Below are 20,191 nucleotides of genomic sequence, written 5' to 3'. Positions count from 1 at the left end.
TTAGTCCTAAAAAAAAAACATCAATCAGGAACATTTACAAGACATTTTGATGTGCAAAGCAATATCCTGGGCACTGTGGAAGGGATACTGTTATTGTAAGAAGCTCGCTAAATTAACATTGAGACCTAAATTAGGTTTTTCTGTTTGTTTATGAACCATAACACCATAGACAAGTAAGTTCATCTTTGTGAGCCTTGCTCTCCTTAAACAGTAATACAGAGAAAATGCCTGAACCATCTGTCTTTATTAAGTTTTTGTGAATATAAAAGACAATTACATGAAAGTTTTTTTTTTTTTTTTGCAGTACGCGGGCCTCTCACTGTTGTGGCCTCACCCGTTGCGGAGCACAGGCTCCGGACGCGCAGGCTCAGCGGCCATGGCCCACGGGCCCAGCCGCTCCGCGGCACGTGGGATCCTCCCAGACCGGGGCATGAACCTGCGTCCCCCGCATCGGCAGGCGGACTCTAAACCACTGCACCACCAGGGAAGCCCCATAAAAGTATTTTTAAAAACTTTAAAGGGCTATACACCCATGAAATTCCATTTTGAATTGGAGGTGGTATGACTTAGCACTTTCAACTTTATCTAAATCTTTAAACAAATCCAATGAAATGTTATTTTTAAAAATATCACACCATGGCTTTTATGTGTTTTTCAAATATTAAAATAAAAGCTTTTATCAGAAGAGTATGGAACAAATTAAATGAATTGTGGTTATTTATGTCAGAAATATGCTTGCAGCTTGTATTATGCTTTGACTGAAGAACTCCCAAATTTTAAGCCACAAATAGAACTGAACAGAAAACAAGACACATATACTCCAGTAATATTTTTTAAAGGATAGGAAATTCTGGTGATATTTTTCTTTTTTAAAACAAAAAGAAAACTTAGAATTACACCGTCTTACTTTACACGGTCTCACCAATGCCATCTTTTTCTAAATACAGTGGACATTTGTAGAATATGGCTGATTACCAATGAAATTAACTCTGTGGTTTCTCTACCACTTCACTGTTGTGTTCTATTTAATCAATCTATTTTCATTTTCTTTACAATTTAAATATATGCAAATATATATTCATAATAATGACTATATACAATGATTATATATTATATAGTATGTACATATACAACATATATTGTAGTATTTCATAATTTGTGTTTTTTTAAAAAAAAACTCCATTCAGTAATTTCCCAAATCACTCCAACAGATAACCCCATCATGAAAGTCTAAGAATGAACCTAAACCTAGTTTTCAAATGCTCTAAACAGGGGTGAGAAACCTGCAGCCCAAATAACACCCGTTTTTAGAAGGACTTCTTACATTAACCAATGGTTTAAAACAATACAAAGAAAAGAGGAAGAATATTCCATGATTCATGTAAATTATATGAAATTCAAATTTCAGTGTCCATAAACACAGTCGTGCTCATTCATTTACATATTAATTGTGACTACAAGGTTGTGATAGAGACAGTATGGTGGGCAAAGTCTAAAATATTTACTCTAGACTTTTAAGAAAAAAATTTTTAATCCCAGCTATAGGCCAAAAACATTTTGTACTCCCTACAGGTGGGTATTTGATGGGCAAAAGACACAAAAATAAGGAAACCACATTAAATATATCATCAAATTTCATTACATAACATATTTGCAATGTACACAAAACACCTTGAGGATCACTAATTCAATTTTTCAAACCACCTTATTAGTTCCCTTATGAGAGAACTAATAACACCTACTTTACAAGTAAAAAACTGAGCTCAAAGAGAACGTAGACCTGGAATTCATCTTAAGTCTCATACTTCCATGTTCAGTGCTTGTTTCATCACACCCAAGCTGTCTTATCATTACAAGCTGTCTTATCATTACAAGATAAGTTTCACTTTTACCATCGTCATTTTATTTAGGGGATTGATAAAGACTTTAATGGCCACAACTAAAGAAAAATTATAATCTGAATTATGTTAATATTTCGATAAATCAGAATATTAGAGAATTACAGAATTATTTCAAATTATTTTTTCCTTGAGGAAAACATCAGATATTTCTCATATTTATGACAGCAGAAGTTTTTCCAAGTTTGTGTGAAACCTGTAATACACCAGCCTTGTTACTTGCCAAAGTCAGCATAAGAACTTCTATTACCTTCCAAAAGATTTTTTAAAGTTTTAAGTATTTATGAACATCAGGGGCTTCCCTGGTGGTGCAGTGGGTGAGAGTCCACCTGCCGATGCAGGGGACACGGGTTCATGCCCCGGTCTGGTAAGATCCCACATGCCGTGGAGCGGCTGGGCCCGTGAGCCATGGCCGCTGAGCCTGCATGTCCGGAGCCTGTGCTCCGCAACGGGAGAGGCCACAACAGTGAGAGGCCCGCGTACCGAAAAAAAAAAAAAGTTTTAAGTATTTATGAACATCAAATGATACTTTAAAATTTTGATAATGCTACTTTTAAACCATCAAAATTTTAAAGTAGTATAAGTTAAAATAGTGATCAAATTTTTAAAATAAGAAAGAGATACACTGGCTTAAAATAACCAAAACTTAAGAATTTCTGAAATTCTTGAAAAATGTTTACGCAGCAAAATATTTTATGCGTTGCCAACACACACAAATTCAGTGTCACTATTTAATTTCTCTATATGTGAGTAAACTTTACTTGCAAGTGAAAATAGTGAAAAAATTGGTCAAATAAATTTTAAATTTGGCTTCTTTGCAAATTTCACAATTTTGGCAATATTTCTACTCAAAAATTAGATATATAATTAGTACTGAAATTTCATCTTTTAGCCACAAATGGTTTATAGAAAGCACATTCTATCATCTGACCTTTGATCAAATTACTTGTTCCCCTCAAATTTTTCTATGAATATATGAATGTTTCTCTAAGCAAAGATCTATACTAAATTATTATAGGAATAACACCAAATGAGTGTTCTTGATTGTGACATAAACTGAGAGCAAAACATAGTGGGCCAACCAATAAACATGAATTGGAAAATTTAGCATTAGCTTTGTGTAGAATTTAATCAAGTCACATTTTAAATCTCAGACTGGTAACCTATACAAATGTTACTCCCCAAAATCTAGTTTACCAATCCCAAGTAATTTCAAAGAACAGGTTAGTGTCCCAGACTAGTCTCATCATAATAGATTCCTGGACCCTCCATGGAGAATTCAGTAGGTCTGGAGCCAAGGAATCTGTTTTTAATAAGTGTCATAGACCAGCGGTTCTCAAAGTATGGTCCCCAAGCCAGTAACATCAGCATCATCTGGAAATTGATAGAAATGCAAATCCAGTCCAGACCTCATGAATTAGGCCCAGGTGAGAAGTTGACTTAGATGTATTTCATCAAGGAGACAAATTTAAGAAGCATTCTGTAAAACACAAAGTACTCATCAGATGTACAATATCACCAAACGAATGGAAAATCAACAAGGATGAGAGGGAGGAAGAAAAAAGAAAGAAAATAAAAAAGGAATGCAAACGAAAACAAATAGACCTAAATGTGCATCAAGTTAACAATCCAACGACCTGAGGCAGAAGGGGAGGGGATATCCTAATTAACTTCAGAACACAGAATTTTAGCAAAGGCAAAATAAGTCTAAACAAACATTGCACTCTACTTACCCTATTTGTTTTCTATGGTGGTATGGCTTAGCTATTCCAAAACTACTTTGTGTGTATTCTAGGACTGAGCAACTAGGTAATATATTGTTGGAAAAGGAAGCAAGATTTCTCAGTGCTAGAAAAAGGAGTTACAAAAAAAAAGAAAGAAAAGAAAGGCTAGGATAGATCCTGTGGTTTTGAACTAGAACAAGAGACATTAGTATTGCCAGAACAAAATCCAACATTCTTTGGGTTTTAATATGCTTTTAATATGTGTATATACAGAGAGATATAAAAATATAGACTTGTGAGTATTATATATACACATCATGTGTGTACTGTGTGTATGTATACATATAACTATGTAGCTGAGTGGGCCTAGAAACAATACCACCCAAGTAACAGTGAGCATCTAGCCCCCCGATACCACTTTGTAAACATCATTCTCCAATAGAAAGGAATCAGGGCTCCTTGGAAAAATGGCTGATACCAGTGTCAGAGCAGGAAAAGTATAAAATCAACCTGAAACATCTTGTAGTGCTAGAAAGTAAGGAGTCCTATTTAAAAAAAAAAAAAAAGATCTAACACATCAAAAGGACACAGAGGCCAGTTTACATAAGCACCCACTGCCAAATATGGGACAGTGTGAGCAATAAAATAAATAATGATAGTAACTAAATATAGCTCACAAAATAAAATAATAATCCATGAGTCCATCTTGATAGGAAGGAAGAAAGGAAGGAAGGAAGGGAGGGAGCGAGGGAGGAGGAAAAAAGGAGGGGGAAGGAAAGAAAAAAGGTTAAGAGAGGAAAGTGTACTTCTCACAGAGCCTAGCACTGTGGCCTGCACACACTGTTTCTTAATTAAATAACACTATGCCTAAAATGTCCCAATTAACATTGAGCACCTTTGTTTACACATAATGCATCTTTCTTCTCTAAAAATTTCAGTTGTTCTTTTTTATATTGTCAATTTCTCTCCTCATTATGTTCATGTTTTCCTTTATATCCTTGAGCACGTGGAGCATGCTAAAACTAACTGCTAATTCTATTATCTCTGCCGTTTCTGGGTCTGCTTCTATTGTCTACTTTTTCTTTTGGGGTTATATTTTCCTCTTCCTTCATATATGTACCATTTTTTACTGGATTCCAGACATTATGAATATTACAATTGAGTGTTGGATTATGTTGTTTTGCCTTAAAGAATGTTGAATTTTGTTCTGGCAATCAGCTAAGTTACTTGAGTGACTTAAGTGTGAACCTTTTAAGCTTCTTTTAAGCTTTTTTGGGGGGAGTATAGAATAGCCTTGACTCTAGGGCTAATCTGGCCCCACTTTTAAAGTGTGGCTATTATGGGGTTTCTACTGAATGTCAGTGATATTCAACAAGGTCTCTCCAAGTCTCCCTGTTGGAAACTTTCATTATTCCTGGCCCTGTGTGACCTCTGGGAGTTGCTTAGATTACAGCTCCTGGTAGTTGTTCTCTTCCTAGAAGTTTTCTTGCCCAAGATCATAGACAGATGGGTATTCAGCCAAAGAATCAAGGGGACCCCAGTGCTAACTCCTGTGTACCTCCCTGCTTCAGGTACCCTGCCCTATGAATCAAGCCCCCTTTTACCCTCTGAACTCTTCTCTCTGTCTCCTCAATTCAGCAATATTGCTGGGCTCTGCTTGAGTTCCCCAGCCTTGTGCCATGTCCTGGAAATTGCCTCCAGCCCGGAAAACCTGAGTAAAATAGAACTTACTTTGTTTCCTCCTCTCAGGAATCACGTTCTGTTCTGCCTTTGTCCAATATCTGAAAATAGATGTTTTCTACTTTTATCGACTTTTCTAGTTGTTTATGACAGAAGAGTAATCCTAGAACTTATTATTCCCTCATGGCCAGAAGTTACTTTTGCTGACTTTTTATATTAACTTCTGAAGATATGTATTCACATAGTTCAAAACTTGGTTTTCTTTAAAGGGAGTAGTGAAATGGGGTGATGACTTGATGGAAATGTGTGATCAAGGAAATCTATGTTTTAAGTGGGAGTTACTGCAGCATGTGTATCGGCTGAGAGGAAAACTTGATGATGCAGGAGAGAGAGGGGATAATTGCCAGAACAAAGTCCTTGAGTGACAACAGGAGATGGGACTCAAAACACAGAAGAAAGGGTTCATTTTATATTGGAACCCAGAGAATTCATCAGCAACTAAAGAAAACAAGGAAACTGCATAGGCACTGACATGAGCAGGCTGGTAGATTTTGGTGAGAAAAGCAAAAACTTGAACCCGCCCCCTCCACCTCCTGCTTTCCCAGTGAAAATCAAAAACAAGGTCATCAGCGGGTCTCTCTGGCTCTCTCTAAGGGAAGCCAGCTGCCATGTTGTAAGGTGCTCTATGGAGAATACACAGGACAAAGAACTGAAGAAGGCCTCCAGTCACAGCCTGGAAGGAACTAAGGCTTTCTGTCTAGCGGCCCATGAGGAATTTGGAAGCCTAGGGAGTGAGATTGGAAACAGATCCTCCTGAAGTTGAACCTTGAAATAACTGCACTCCTACCTGACATCTGCATTGCAACCTTGTGAAAGACCTTAAGGCAGATGTCCCAGCTAAGCCGCACCTAGATTCCTGACCCACAGAAACTGTGAAATGATGAATAACTGTTGTTTCAAGCCACTAAATTTTTGGTAATTTATCATATGGCATAGATAGCCCAGGAAGATATTGGTACCTGGAAGTGGGATGCTGCCATAACAAATACCTAAAAATGTGGGTGTGGCTTTGGAGCTAGGTGATGGACACAGGCCGGAAGTATTTGAAGAGGCATGATGGAGAAAACCTAAAACACCTTGAACAGACTGTTAGTAGAAATCTACAGTTTGAGGACACTGCCAGCGAGGACACAAAAAGAAGTGAGGGACATGATATTGGAAACTGGAGGAAAGGGAATCTTTCTTACATAGTGGTCGAAAGCTAAGTAACACATCGGCAGTTCTGTGGACAGTGTAGAATGCGCCTACTGATCTGGTGATCTATTTCAGGAGATCTCCAAACAAGTGCTGAAAATGCCTCTTGGTTCCTTACTGTTTCAAGAGGAGAGATATTCATTGACAAAAGGGCTGTTAAACAAAGGAACTAGGACTTGAAAGTTGTAAAATTCCCAGCCTCTCCAGATGGCTAAGGATGTTTGAAATGGCTTCTAAGCAAAGAGAAGAGCTTATTTCTAAGAGACCTGCGGGCTTTTATCTAATGGAGTGAACCCCAGTAAGATTCCCAGGAGGCTGTGTGATCTTGTGAGAGAATTACAGTAGCAGAAACACTGCTAGCTTAGACTGAAGGAGTACAAAATGAAACAAAGCCACTGGATTCCCAAAATTGTGCCAACCGGAAGCATGCTGAGAAAACTACTCAGCTGCAGAGATGTGTAACTTTTCAAAAAAAAATGGAAGGCGAATCAGAGGGCAGAACCAAGGGCCCAGAGAGCAGAGCCAAGGGGCATGGAGATTTACTCCTGAGGCTGAGGTGACAGAGGGACTAGGCCTGACATGACGGGTAGGGGGAGAGATGGTCAAAGAGTGGGATCCTTGAAACTGAGATTATAGAAAGAGCAAGCTTATCTGCTAATGACAAGATCCATGAGAATGCGTAAGCTAGGTTGGATGAAAAAGAGAAGAGTAAAAGTAAAGCTTTCAAGAAATTGAAGATCATCCAGATTGATGCTGAAATCACCAAGAATGCTGACAAGAGTGACAGTGAAGAGACAAAGTAAACTAGGTATTAGCAGTTACAAAAGTCCAAACTCCCTGGACAACCCTTGCTTATTCATCCACCTTGATTTCTCATCATTCCCCAGCTTCCCAACCACAGAACTTTTCAAGTCCTCAAATGTCTATATGTGACTGTGTTCCTTTGCAAATGCTCTTCACTCTCTCTGGCTCATTCTTCTCTGCCCCCTTATAATCTAGGCAGATACTTCTAGCATATGTTTCTCAAAGTCCCCATATTTATTACATCACAGCATTTTCAAACTTTATTATGTTCTTTGTCTTTACTATCAGCTCCAAGAAGGCAAGGGTTGAGTCTGAGCTGTTTAACACTGTTCCCTACACTGAGCTCAGTGTCTGATGTACACATAGGCACCTCACAAAGGAAGAAGAGGATTTCCTTCCTAGGTCTAAGAGAAAATTCAAAAATAACACATTTGTACGGTATCTCTCCTTCAGTTTCTCGGACAAACATTAATATCTGACCTTGAACAATGCTTTCCCTTAAGGGACATATTTATAGGGCTTTAAGTCCCTTATAAACATTAGGTTTTAGTTCCTTTTAAATACATACTTATTTACACATGGAAGCATTTGAAAGACTTCTCTCATGAATTCTCTAATGTCTTGGGGAGGTGATTTTGATGAAAACTTTTCTATAGTAACCATCCTTATGGATTTCCTCTTCCACAGAGGTTTCATTTGTTATATGGGCCAGCTCTTCCTCCTGATCTGAAGAGTCTTATTTAAATTTTTGGAGATATATTGCCCAAAGATGCACACAAAAATAGAATTCAAGGTGGAAATAGTATGTGACAATTGGTAAAACTAACCAAATCATACAATGGAGAGAACAATTAAAGTGGCAAGAAAAAAAGAAAAGAAAAGAAAATGCTTCTCAAATTGCATGCAATTAGGTTTTCCTGTATTAATATTTTTTAGAAACCTGAGTTCAAATAAAAGCAGGTCAAAAGAATCTGCTAAATTCATCATATGAGCGCGTCTGGAGTTCAAATAAAAGCAGGTCAAAAGAATCTGCTAAATTCATCATATGAGCAAGTTGAAAAATCTATTTCGTTTATCATAATTTTCTCATTTTTCTGGGTCTTACCATTTAGATGAACAGACCAATGACTACTTAGCTGACTGAAGTTCAAATTCGCAGCTGTAGCTAACTTACTATGCAATTTGGTGATGTTCTGACATATTCATATATAATATCTTTTTCAGACAATGCAGACCTCAGACATAACTATGGCCTATACATTATAAAAATTATAAAATATAAATCCTTACACATAGTCACAGAGCTTTAAAACTGAGCACATTACCCTAGCCCACTGATAATATTTGAAATTCTCTTGAATAGGCACCTAGTGAGATTTTAATCATCACCCAAAGTATTCAGGTCATCACAAAAATGTACTACATTGCAAAGGAATTCTTTTCTCTGAGCTAAAATCTGTCTTGGTTAATAAAGCAGGAAACTTTCTGCCCAGACGTCAAATATATCCTCATCCACCACAGTGCTTCCTTTCTTCTCTCAATACGTTTTAAGACCAACCCTTCATCTGTGCTCTTTTTCTGGAACTTGCCTATTGAACCATTCACTCTCTGTCATGTATCTTCAATGGGTCCCCTTCTACCACATCTTCAATTTTTCTCTCCCTGCTGGGTCATTTTCTATAGACTAGAAACAAGCTCATTCTTTCCCATCCTTTACATGTTCACCTTTGGCTGTGCATTTGCCCATTACTCCTCTACCTTCTCACTTTACTACTGCAGCAGGCTTCTTGGGCCTCTAGAGATTTATAGCCCAGTCATTCTGTTGTGGACATTTATCCACCTGGCTGCCCAGGATCTGCCTGGGAAATCTACTCTTCTGTTAGGCTGAAACACTAGCAGCTACGGCACATTCTCACCAATCAGATACTCCCATTCAAGACACTGGCCCTAATGAGAATTGCACTCATTAAAGCAGCAGGGGCTAGCAGGGGCTTCTAGATTCATCTAGTGACCAGCATTAGAGGTGGAAATCATCACAGAGACACTCAATGACCAGATGTGACAGCAGGGGCACCCTATCTGGGCTACTCCTGTGGGGTGACTTTAAGAATTAGTCCAGGGAATTTCCTGGAGGTCCAATGGTTAGGACTCAGCACTTTCACTGCTGGAGGCCCGGGTTCAATCCCTTGGTGGGGAACTAAGATTCCACAAGCCTTGCAGCGAGGTCAAAAAAAAATTAGTCCAGCAGTCTAACATAAGTTATAAATATTAACTACAGTCTGATAATCAGTACATAATGGGGATGGTAGCAGCTATGCAAATTTTCTTCTAAAATTTGTCTTATTTACCTTTACACCAGAAATTTTCAAATTTTAGTTCCATCAGATTCATCTAAAGGGCTTGATAAAATACAGATTGATGGGCCTCACCCCCAAAATTTCTGATTCTAGTTCTGGGACAGAGTTATCAAATTTAAATTTCTAAAATATTTCCAGGTGATGTTGATATGCTTCTCAATGCTACCTGCCCACATATTTTTGTTATTAGCTCTTATTCATTCCTGAAGTTTCAACTTAGCTATCTCCTTCTTTGGGAAACCTTCACTCCTCTTGCCACCAGTGCTCTAGACATCCCCACATAAGGCTCTCACACCAGTCTTGTGCTCCCACACCTTCATGTGCCTACCAAGTGCACATCAGTAACCACTAAAACTGAAGCCCTATTTTGATACATATTTGTACATATCTGTCCCAACCACTAGCCTGTGAGTGGCTCAAGAGCAGAGATCATAACTATTCTTTTTTTAAAAAAATATAAGACGGGCTTCCTTGGTGGGGCAGCAGTTGAGAGTCCGCCTGCCAATGCAGGGGACACGGGTTCGTGCCCCGGTCCGGGAAGATCCCACATGCCACAGAGCGGCTGGGCCCGTGGGCCATGGCCGCTGAGCCTGTGCGTCCGGAGCCTGTTGCTCTGCAATGGGAGAGGCCACAACAGTGAGAGGCCCGCGTACCGAAAAATAAATAAATAAAAATAATAAAAAAAATATATATAAGACAAAATATATTTTTAAAACTAAAGGCAAGATACAAAACAAAGAAGAATGTTGTATAAAGGTTAATGGGAAAATACATCAAGAAGATGTAACAACTAAGAACATAGATCCACCCAACAATATAGTCTAAAAATACATAGAACAACATACGGCAAAACAGTGAGAATAAATACATAAATCAACCATTGCAGTTATTTTTAAAAGTTGATGTAAAATACACATCTACTGGGGCTTCCCTGGTGGCGCAGTGGTTGAGAATCTGCCTGCCAATGCAGGGGACACGGGTTCGAGCCCTGGTCTGGGAGGATCCCACATACTGCGGAGCAACTGGGCCTGTGAGCCACAATTACTGAGCCTGCGCGTCTGGAGCCTATGCTCCGCAACAAGAGAGGCAGTGACAGTGAGAGGTCCGCGCACCGCGATGAAGAGTGGCCCCCGCTTGCCATAACTAGAGAAAGCCCTCGCACAGAAACGAAGACCCAACACGGCCAAAAATAAATAAATAAATTGATTTTAAAAATACACATTTAGTAAAGTCTATGAATACATCTTTTTCTTGACATCTTTGTTTCTTTAAAAATTTTTTTACTGTGGTAAAATATACATAACATAACATTTACCATTTTAAGTGTACAGTTCATGATATTAAGTACATTCACATTGTTGGGTAACAATCCCTACCATTCAACTTCAGAACTTTTTTCATCTCCCCAAACTGAAACTCTGAACCCATTTAAACAAGAACTCTTCATTACCCCTCCCCTAGTCCCTAGTAGCCATCATTCTACTTTCTGTCTCTATTCATCTTTATATGGACAGTTTCTAGCACACTGCCCCTTAATTATATGACCTCAATAACTGCAGAACTGAGGGAGGTGAGTGACATTCTTCTTAAGCATCAAATAAAAGAACAAATGAGAATGAATTTTAAAGAGTTAAAATTCAAATAGAAATGGTATGTATTATCACTGGAATTATTATTATTGAATGACATATTAGCTGTTAGAATCATAAGTGTATGGCTGTTTGAAACCACCATCATGGCTCTCTACCTAGCACAAATAAATAAAAAGCACTTACATTTTAAGATAATAAAAAGATCAAATATGAGAGAAAAATCCACCAGAAAAATAAATATAAACTATTTCCCCTTCTCCACTCAAATATCTAACACTACTGAATTAAGTTCACGCTTCTTTGAGAATATACGCCCATCCATATCTGCAATGCTTTGCTACCTGAACCAACATGAGGAGAAAAGAGGAAACCTAATAGAGAAGATGGCTGTATAAAAAGTACAGAAATGTACATTGATATAAAAGGAAATGCAGAGATAGAAGAGCTTTCATAATCTACTTCTGCATATGGAAACTCTTGCATTTCAAAAAAACTTGTGTCATGGAAATGTCCAAATTTATTTATTTGGTACTTACAGAAGATATAAAAGATGGACCTTAAGGTCATAATTCTTGAAAGGACTCTTAAATAATGACTCCATATAACAGATGAATAATTTCAAGTCCTCTTTCATCCAGCACTGTATGTTCCAGTTTGCACCTGAATTAAAAATAAACTAAATTAAACCCGAGAAAAACATTCTGAACAACTCAGTGAAAGAGAAGAGCTAAATTAAATTTACCAGTGTTCTGATATAACTTTCACTGCCCATTCTGAAAGAAAAAGAACAGGCTCTAACTGATCCTATGTGTTTGCCCATTTAGTCCCTTTGGCCTTCAGTTTCCTTTTTCACAAAGTAAGATAATTAAATTCAATTATTGTTTCTCAAACATTTTTAAAATCCTGAACCACTTAAGTAGGACAGAAGACCCCAAAATTCACCTAGCTCAGTTCATCCTCACTTTCCAAGAGATGAGAGAACATGAAATATCAAGGTACAAGCAAATTTGGGGCAGTATTTAAGTGTCTGCTTTAGCAATAAAGCATGGTGATTCACATTGGAACTAAGATGCACATCTTAAATTTTTTTTTTTTTTTTTTCGATACCCGGGCCTCTCACTGTTGTGGCCTCTCCCGTTGCGGAGCACAGGCTCCAGACGCGCAGGCTCAGCAGCCACGGCTCACGGGCCCAGCCGCTCCACGGCATGTGGGATCTTCCCAGACCGGGGCACGAACCCGTGTCCGCTGCATCGGCAGGCGGACTCTCAACCACTGCGCTACCAGGGAAGCCCTTAAATTCTTGTTATTGTAATATTATAGACCCCACGTACAATTTATATGAGTATATTTCACTGTACACTGAAAAACTCACCTGACAATGATAAACTATTAGTGATTTGTAATTTAGAGAGCAAGAATAGCAATAGTTGAAAATCATGACTAACTTAAGACAACACTAATACTTATCTTTAAGCACCACTAACATATTTCCCCATTTGAAGGATTTCTAGCTAGTAGGGACTTTGCATAGGTTGAGCCCTATGAAGTAAACAGCCCATATGGCAGAATATAAATGGAAATCCTGAATAACCACCACTTAACCTAGTAATTTTAGTTACAAAAACTTAAACTCATTTAAAAATAATGAATTATTAGCCTTTATATATATATACGTAAAATTAAAATCTGCATCAAAATCATTTCACTTGATAATCGAAAAAAGTCCTAACATTTTTGGATCATTTTATAGCTCATCACAGGGACCCTAACATTTTAAGTTCATTCTTAATATATTTAATAATCATTGGAATGGCTAAGTTAAGTTCCCTTACAAATTAAAGAACTGTGTCATTTAAAATTAACTTAAATGCTTATAGTCAGTTGGAGACACTGGGAGTTATCTAACTTGATTTAAAACTCTGATTTTAGGGGCTTCCCTGGTGGCGCAGTGGTTGAGAGCCCGCCTACCGATGCAGGGGACACGGGTTCGTGCCCCGGTCCAGGAGGATCCCACATGCCGCGGAGCGGCTGGGCCCGTGAGCCATGGCCGCTGGGCCTGCGCGTCTGGAGCCTGTGCTCCGCAGCGGGAGGGGCCACAACAGTGAGAGGCCCGCGTACCGCAAAAAAAAAAAAAAAAACTCTGATTTTATTGCACAGTTATACTTTATCCTTACTCCTAACCTGATTTCAACAAATTGAGTGTTTCTTCCATCTAATCAGTGCTGCTTTGGCCCTCCAAGGGACATCTGGCAAAGTCTAGAGATATGTTTTTGTTTTTTTTTTTTTTGCGGTACGCGAGCCTGACACTGTTGTGGCCTCTCCGTTGCGGAGCACAGGCTCCGGACGCACAGGCTCAGCGACCATGGCTGATGGGCCCAGTCGCTCCGCGGCATGTGGGATCTTCCCGGACCGGGGCACGAACCCATGTCCCCTGCTTTGGCAGGCGGACTCTCAACCACTGCGCCACCAGGGAAGCCCTAGAGATATGTTTTGATTGTCACAACTGGGGAGTGAGTGTTAACAGACATTAAGTGGGCAGAAGGCGGGGATGCTTCGAACATCCCACAATGCACAGAACAGTCCCCCATAACCAAGAATTATCTGGCCCACAATGTCAATAATTTTGAGGTTGAGAAATTCTGACTAACCCTACATAGGAGTATTATATTATGTACGTCTTTATTTTCATACTGTAGGTCTCTACAATGTTAAGTCAATTGTCTCTGCTCTATTTAGCTTTTCCAGAGGCTTGGAGATAATTTTGTTGTTTAGATTTCCACATGCAGAATTATTAACAACATGAGCTACATTTAGTATGCATTATACTTAAACAACAAAAAAAACCCTGATTTGGTTTTTTTGATCTCTCCTTGGTTACGGAGAGATTCCTTGCTTGCTTTAACTAACTCAACAGTATTATCTGCCATTTGATATTTTATCTACTTAACAAAAATTAGTTGTGCTTTTTCTATTTTAAAGCCAATTTAGAAGACTACAAGAAATGTATGCTAAGGTTAAAAAGTTCCCTCATTACATTTTTATTTTATTTTTAGGGGATAGAAAGTAACTGGGGACTTATTAGTTTGGTCCTAATTTTATTACTAATATAAAATAATAATGTGTGCTCAGAATCACATCCATAAGACATCTATTTCACACAGGTTTCAGAGAATAGAACCATTTTGTTCAATTCAGTTAAGTAAGAGGTAATGTTTGGAACATTAAAATACTTACCTATTTGTTGAAAAACTAAAGAATTTACTGTTGAAACAAATGCCTTCCCTTCAATGTTGTCTGCATGTACAGAGCAGTTTTTATCTTCCTCGCTCCAAAAGCAACAGTGGAAAGTTGTTCTGGATGATAAGTTAGATAAGTAGGTACCACTTGAATTAAGTTTAGTTTCAACAAGTGCCTCATAATGTCCACTCAAATTTGAAGTGTTCTTTGAGATTCCAGCAGGCAAGAGGAAGTCATATGTTGTATTTCGTGGCATGCAAGACAACTTAAATTTCCAGGGAGTAATTGGATATGCCAAGTTAAATGCAGTTATCACATAAATAAATTCTGTTAGGACATTTAAAAGACACACAGAAAGCAATTAATCATTTTGACTAGACATAAACAGGAAGTATCTAAGATTAAGCCATGTAGTGCTCAATAGTAATTACTTAACTTTCTAAGTGCTCAATCAGTGCCTAATGCATAGCTCTGTGCTTCCACTGAACAAAGTGTTACACTTAAGAGGGTGCATTTATTTATAGAGGTAACTTCACTCCTTAGCACCCCTTTTTTGGAAATTCACAATTCATTTTCCTCATTAATCTAACATCTCATAATTATATTTTAATGATAGGAAATTATAGCTAAATATTCCAATTTCCTTTTCTAAAAAATAAATTATTCTAATGAACTTCCAGCATAAATGGTAAGTATCTGGATGTGCAATTATATAAGCAAACATTAACGTGCTGTTTTAATATTTCTTAATGAGAATAACACCAAAATGTTAACACTACTTTCACTGAGTGCTTTTAGAAAGGGTTTGTCTTCAACATCAGGACAGCTGGATGATTTCCTGAATCTGCCCATGGTTCTCCAGATATATGACATCATATAAGACATGTCCTTAATGCATTCTCCAATAACTGATGCACAATGACAGACTTCTTACAGGAAACGTCCACTGCTGATTAAAGACAATTTATCACTTTTTAGACACATAAAATTAAGAACAATTTTATAATCCTGTACCCCCCGCAAAAATCCTCAGAAGTGATACTTGTATTTTAATGAGTAGTTGTTTGATAATAAAATAATGAATTCTCCATAATTCTTTCTTTTATAAGTTACCCTAACGATCCAACAGCTGTGTTTCCTCATATACAAAGTAATGAAGAATTAAAATTCTAAGAATTTTTCATGAATTTGTATAGAATGAGACTTTTGAAGGATTATGGTAAACGTAAAAATGTAAGAAAATAGAAATTTTTTTAAAAATTCACAAAAGTATTGTTCTAAATTACAAAAGTAATACATGTAAAAATATTCAAATACACAAGTAATGACTGTTAACAATTTGGTTTCTAGAACTTTCTATTAATGTTAATTAATATAAACATGTATCAGATGCAAAATTTAAGGCAAAAATGATTAACACGACTAGTATTATTTTTCCCACACTGATAACAATTAGGTATTATAACATCACCAAAAGTGAATCCTCACTGCAACTATGTTCCTTTGGACTTCAATCCTTCTAACATTTATTTCTGAAATTAGAACTCACTAAAAAGAGAACTGGGTATTTCATTTTACAAAACCATGAATATGTATTGGTACTAATTAAAAGCATTATATTTTATAGCTGCACATGGAAGATTTGGTTGGCTGAATTGAAATTAGCCTAAAATCCTCAAAGAACTATTTAAAACTTAAAATGTAATAATGAATGTCTTAGACATAGTAACTACTGAATCAGTTTAATTAAAAGATGATTCTATTTTGTTTACATGCTTCCTTTGCAAATGATATTTCTTTCCCTCCAAAGAGGGAAATATATATTCACCTGGAGGCATATGTTATCATGTTATCATATGACATCTGTTATCATCCTATCATATGTTATACAAGGCCCCAGACCTCTTCCAATTCACAAAGCTTGACCAAACCACAAACCTTTTGGAAAGCCAATGTGAAAGATTAGCATGGAGCCTAATAAAAATTAGATAGAGAATGTAAGAGAGAATGTTACCACTCTTTGATAGCCCCCTGTGGTCTAGTTTTTCTGAAATCTGTAGCAGTGGAATTATCCTGGATATTTTCAGTAAATATATATATGGCTAAAATGACAAAGAACAGTATATATAACAAGGAAAGCTCCAAGAGCACTTTTAAAGATTGGAAGTTTGGGATTGACATGTACACACTGCTATATTTAAAACAGATAACCAACAAGGACCTACTGTACAGCACAGGGAACTCTGCTCAATACTCTGAAATAATCTAAATGGAAAAAGAATTTGAAAAAGAATACATACATGTATATGTATAACTGAATCTCTTTGCTGTACACCTGAAACTAACACATCATTGTTAATAAACTATACTCCAATATAAAATAAAAATTAAAAAAAAAAGATTAGAGTAGCCAAAAAGATGCCCAGAACTAGCTGACACACAGGTGATCGTTGCCAGAGAAAACAGGTTTTGTTAAAGATAGCTTGACTTTAATTTCCAAAACTTGGAACACAGTCTAAATAAATGATTTGAGTTAAAAAAAATCAAAATATCTCTAGAATGCTGTAAGAAACAACTAAGAATAGTACAATGCAGAGGTTAAGGGCACTGACCCTCTGAGCAGTGGAAAATTTGCATATAACTTATAGTTGGCCCTCCCTATACACGGTTCCTCTGTATACACAGTTCTTCTGCATCTGCAGATTCAACTAACCTTGGATCATGCAGTACTGCAGTATTTACTATTGAAAAAAATCTGAGTATAAGTGGACCTGCGAAAACCCATGCTCTTCAAGGGTCAACTATATACTCAAAAGTCACTGGCATTGTGTGACTACTTTCCAGCAGAAGCCTGCTATGCTTCACAGAAATTTAAAACACAAGATTCTAAAAAAAATGTCTATTAAGCTTTCTCTCAAGGATATTCGAGAGATAGGAATAGGTAGGAGGAAGACTAGTATACATTTAATTTTTTTTTTTTTTTTTTTTTTTTTTTTTTGCGGTACACGGGCCTCTCACTGTTGCGGCCTCTCCCGTTGCAGAGCACAGGCTCCGGATGCGCAGGCTCAGCGGCCATGGCTCACGGGCCCAGCCGCTCTGCGGCATGTGGGATCTTCCCGGACCGGGGCACGAACCCGTGTCCCCTGCATCGGCAGGCGGACTCTCAACCACTGTGCCACCAGGGAAGCCCCAAAGACTAGTACACATTTAATTTTTGAAAACATTCTTCTGGTGATAGTCAAGGTGGGAATTCCCAAGGTATACATCATCCCTTGATAATATCCCCTTATAACATTATCTTGTCATTGTTTACTAGAGTCATAATGGGGAATACCATTTAAAATGACATTTCCTTTGCATTTTAGAACAAATCTGTTATTCTGTATGGTAGCCATTTATTTTAAATATTATCACCAAGTAAACTGCTCCTGGATACAGACAATTAAAGTTTTGACTATCATCTGATATATGTATTCATAATTTAATAATGCTACATTTGCTAAATAAAATTAAAATATTTAAATGTCATGATATCTTGTTTCCAAGTATGTATAAGGGTGTTAATGTGTATGTATAAATATTCTGAACTGTAAAAGAAAACCAAGTTAGAAAATAAATGATGGGCAAGGAGAAAAAATTTGCAAAACATAATAAATTCTTAGGGCTTGTGATGGTTAATGCTATGTGTCAACTTCACTAGGCCCACGGGGTGCTCAGACATTTGGTCAAATGTTAATCTGAGTGTGTCTGTGAGGCTGTTCCTGGATGAACTAGTAGACTTGAGTAAAGCAGATGCCATTCCTGATGTGGGTGGGCCTCATCCAATCAATTGAAGACCTAAATAGAACAAAAATGACTGGGTAAGAGGGAACTCCTCCTGTTTGACAGGCTTGAACTGGGACGTCAGTCTTTTCCTTCCTTTGGACTCAAACTGAAGCTTTACTCTTCCTGGGTCCCAAACCTGCCATTGTTTGGACAGGAACTTACATCAGCTCTCCTGGGTCTCCAGCTTGCCAACTGCAAATCTTGGGACTTCTCAGCCTCCATAATCATGTGAGCCAATTCCTTATAATAAACCTCATCCTAGATATATATAAATCCTATTGTTCCTGCTTCTCTGGAGAACCTTGAATAATACAGAGCTAAATATCTACATTTTAGAAATTTCTAAAAATCAATTGAGACAAATAAAATCCAACAACAAAATAGTCAAAGTATGTGAATTAGAAAATCACATAAAAAAATAGAAATGGTCACTAAACAGTACTCAATCTCACAAATAACCAAATAAATAAAATTAAAGTGAGATGTTGTATTTTGCTTTGACAGGGCAAAAAAGTAAAAGAATGATAACATGCATCTTTGGCAGGAATACAATGGAATACCACTCATATACTCATGTTGGGACTGCAAAAGGCACAGAGCTTTGTGGAGAAGATTTCACAGTATCTATCAAATTCAAACATGTGCTTACTACTCAACACAGAAATTCCTCGTTAGGAATTAATCTACAGAAATACTCTTCTAAATACACAAAGATATATGTATACGAATTTCAATGTAGCATTATCTGTTATGGAAAAAGAATTGTCTATCAATGGGAATTGTTCAACTAAATTTATAATTTAAGGTACATTCATACAGTTCATTATCATGCAACCATTAAACAAATAAGTAAATCAGTAAACACTGGCAAAATAGTTGTCATGATAAATTGAAAAGCTGTTAAGTGGAAAAAAGAAAAATGCAGAATGTATAGACCAGTTCTATTTTTGCAACTAGAGATATGAATGTGTGTGTGTGTGTGTGTGTGTACTGTACTAGAGATATGAATATGTGTGTGTGTGTGTGTGTTATGTTCCTGGGAGGATACACATCACATTGTTTCCAGGAGGTTGGGAAGAGTTTTCATTTTCACACTTATACGTTTGTTTGGTTTGCATTTTTAACCATGGCAAGAGAATTCCTAACTGGAAACGGGAAATTTGATTAGCCATTAAAGGAAACAGCATCTCTAAGGGCAAAATCTCCACCGCATATATGGATATTTAAAAAGCAAATAACTTACCCCAATGTAAAAAAGCCACACAGAATTTTTGACAACTCATCTTACTTCAGAGAAGTGCGCCTGAAAAACAGTAAATCTAAAACAAATACACACGCACATAAAAAAACTGACATATACACAAGCCGTCTGTGGAAAAATATAAAAGGAAAAGGATTATAATTAAGAATTCTTTAAATTGTAATCCTCTACAATACTCTGGATCAGTATCAGTGTTTAACATTAACGTGAAACTGTAAGTTATAGATTCATTCCTCTGCACATACTATTTTACATAGTTAAAATATAAGTGATACATTCACACATGGCTTAATAAAAAAAATGGCAATGTTCCTTTACGACATGACAAACCAGGACAGGTATCACAGATGAGATTGAATTTTTAACTAAAGAAAAGTGCTCACAGTATTAATTAAATATGTACAGCTGATCTAACATTATAAGTATCACACTCTTCATTTTTTGTGTGTGCTCAGTTCTTAAATTTCTCTTATTTCCTAAAGCCTTTATCTTCACTATGATACTACAAAGCCAAATGATTATAGCATAGGTAATGCACTGCACATTTATTTCCAATAAA

General features: G+C 37.1%; 1 protein-coding gene across 1 annotated transcript in view; it reads right to left on the bottom strand.

Moving 5' to 3' along the window:
- Positions 1–19,674, bottom strand: part of LEPR (leptin receptor) — a 76,885-nt gene extending 57,211 nt beyond the window's left edge. Inside the window, exons 1-3 of the mRNA XM_065884304.1 lie at positions 19,615–19,674; positions 14,544–14,873; positions 11,846–11,969 (exon numbers count right to left, since the gene is read on the bottom strand). Coding sequence (XP_065740376.1) covers positions 11,846–11,969; positions 14,544–14,873; positions 19,615–19,654 — 494 coding nt within the window. The 5' untranslated portion in view covers positions 19,655–19,674. The remainder of the gene's footprint in view (positions 1–11,845; positions 11,970–14,543; positions 14,874–19,614) is intronic.
- Between the last annotated feature and the right edge of the window lie 517 nt (positions 19,675–20,191).

Source organism: Phocoena phocoena, chromosome 1 (assembly GCF_963924675.1).
Source record: "Phocoena phocoena chromosome 1, mPhoPho1.1, whole genome shotgun sequence".
Lineage (NCBI taxonomy): Eukaryota > Metazoa > Chordata > Mammalia > Artiodactyla > Phocoenidae > Phocoena > Phocoena phocoena.
This window is presented reverse-complemented; position numbering and strand designations above follow the sequence as displayed.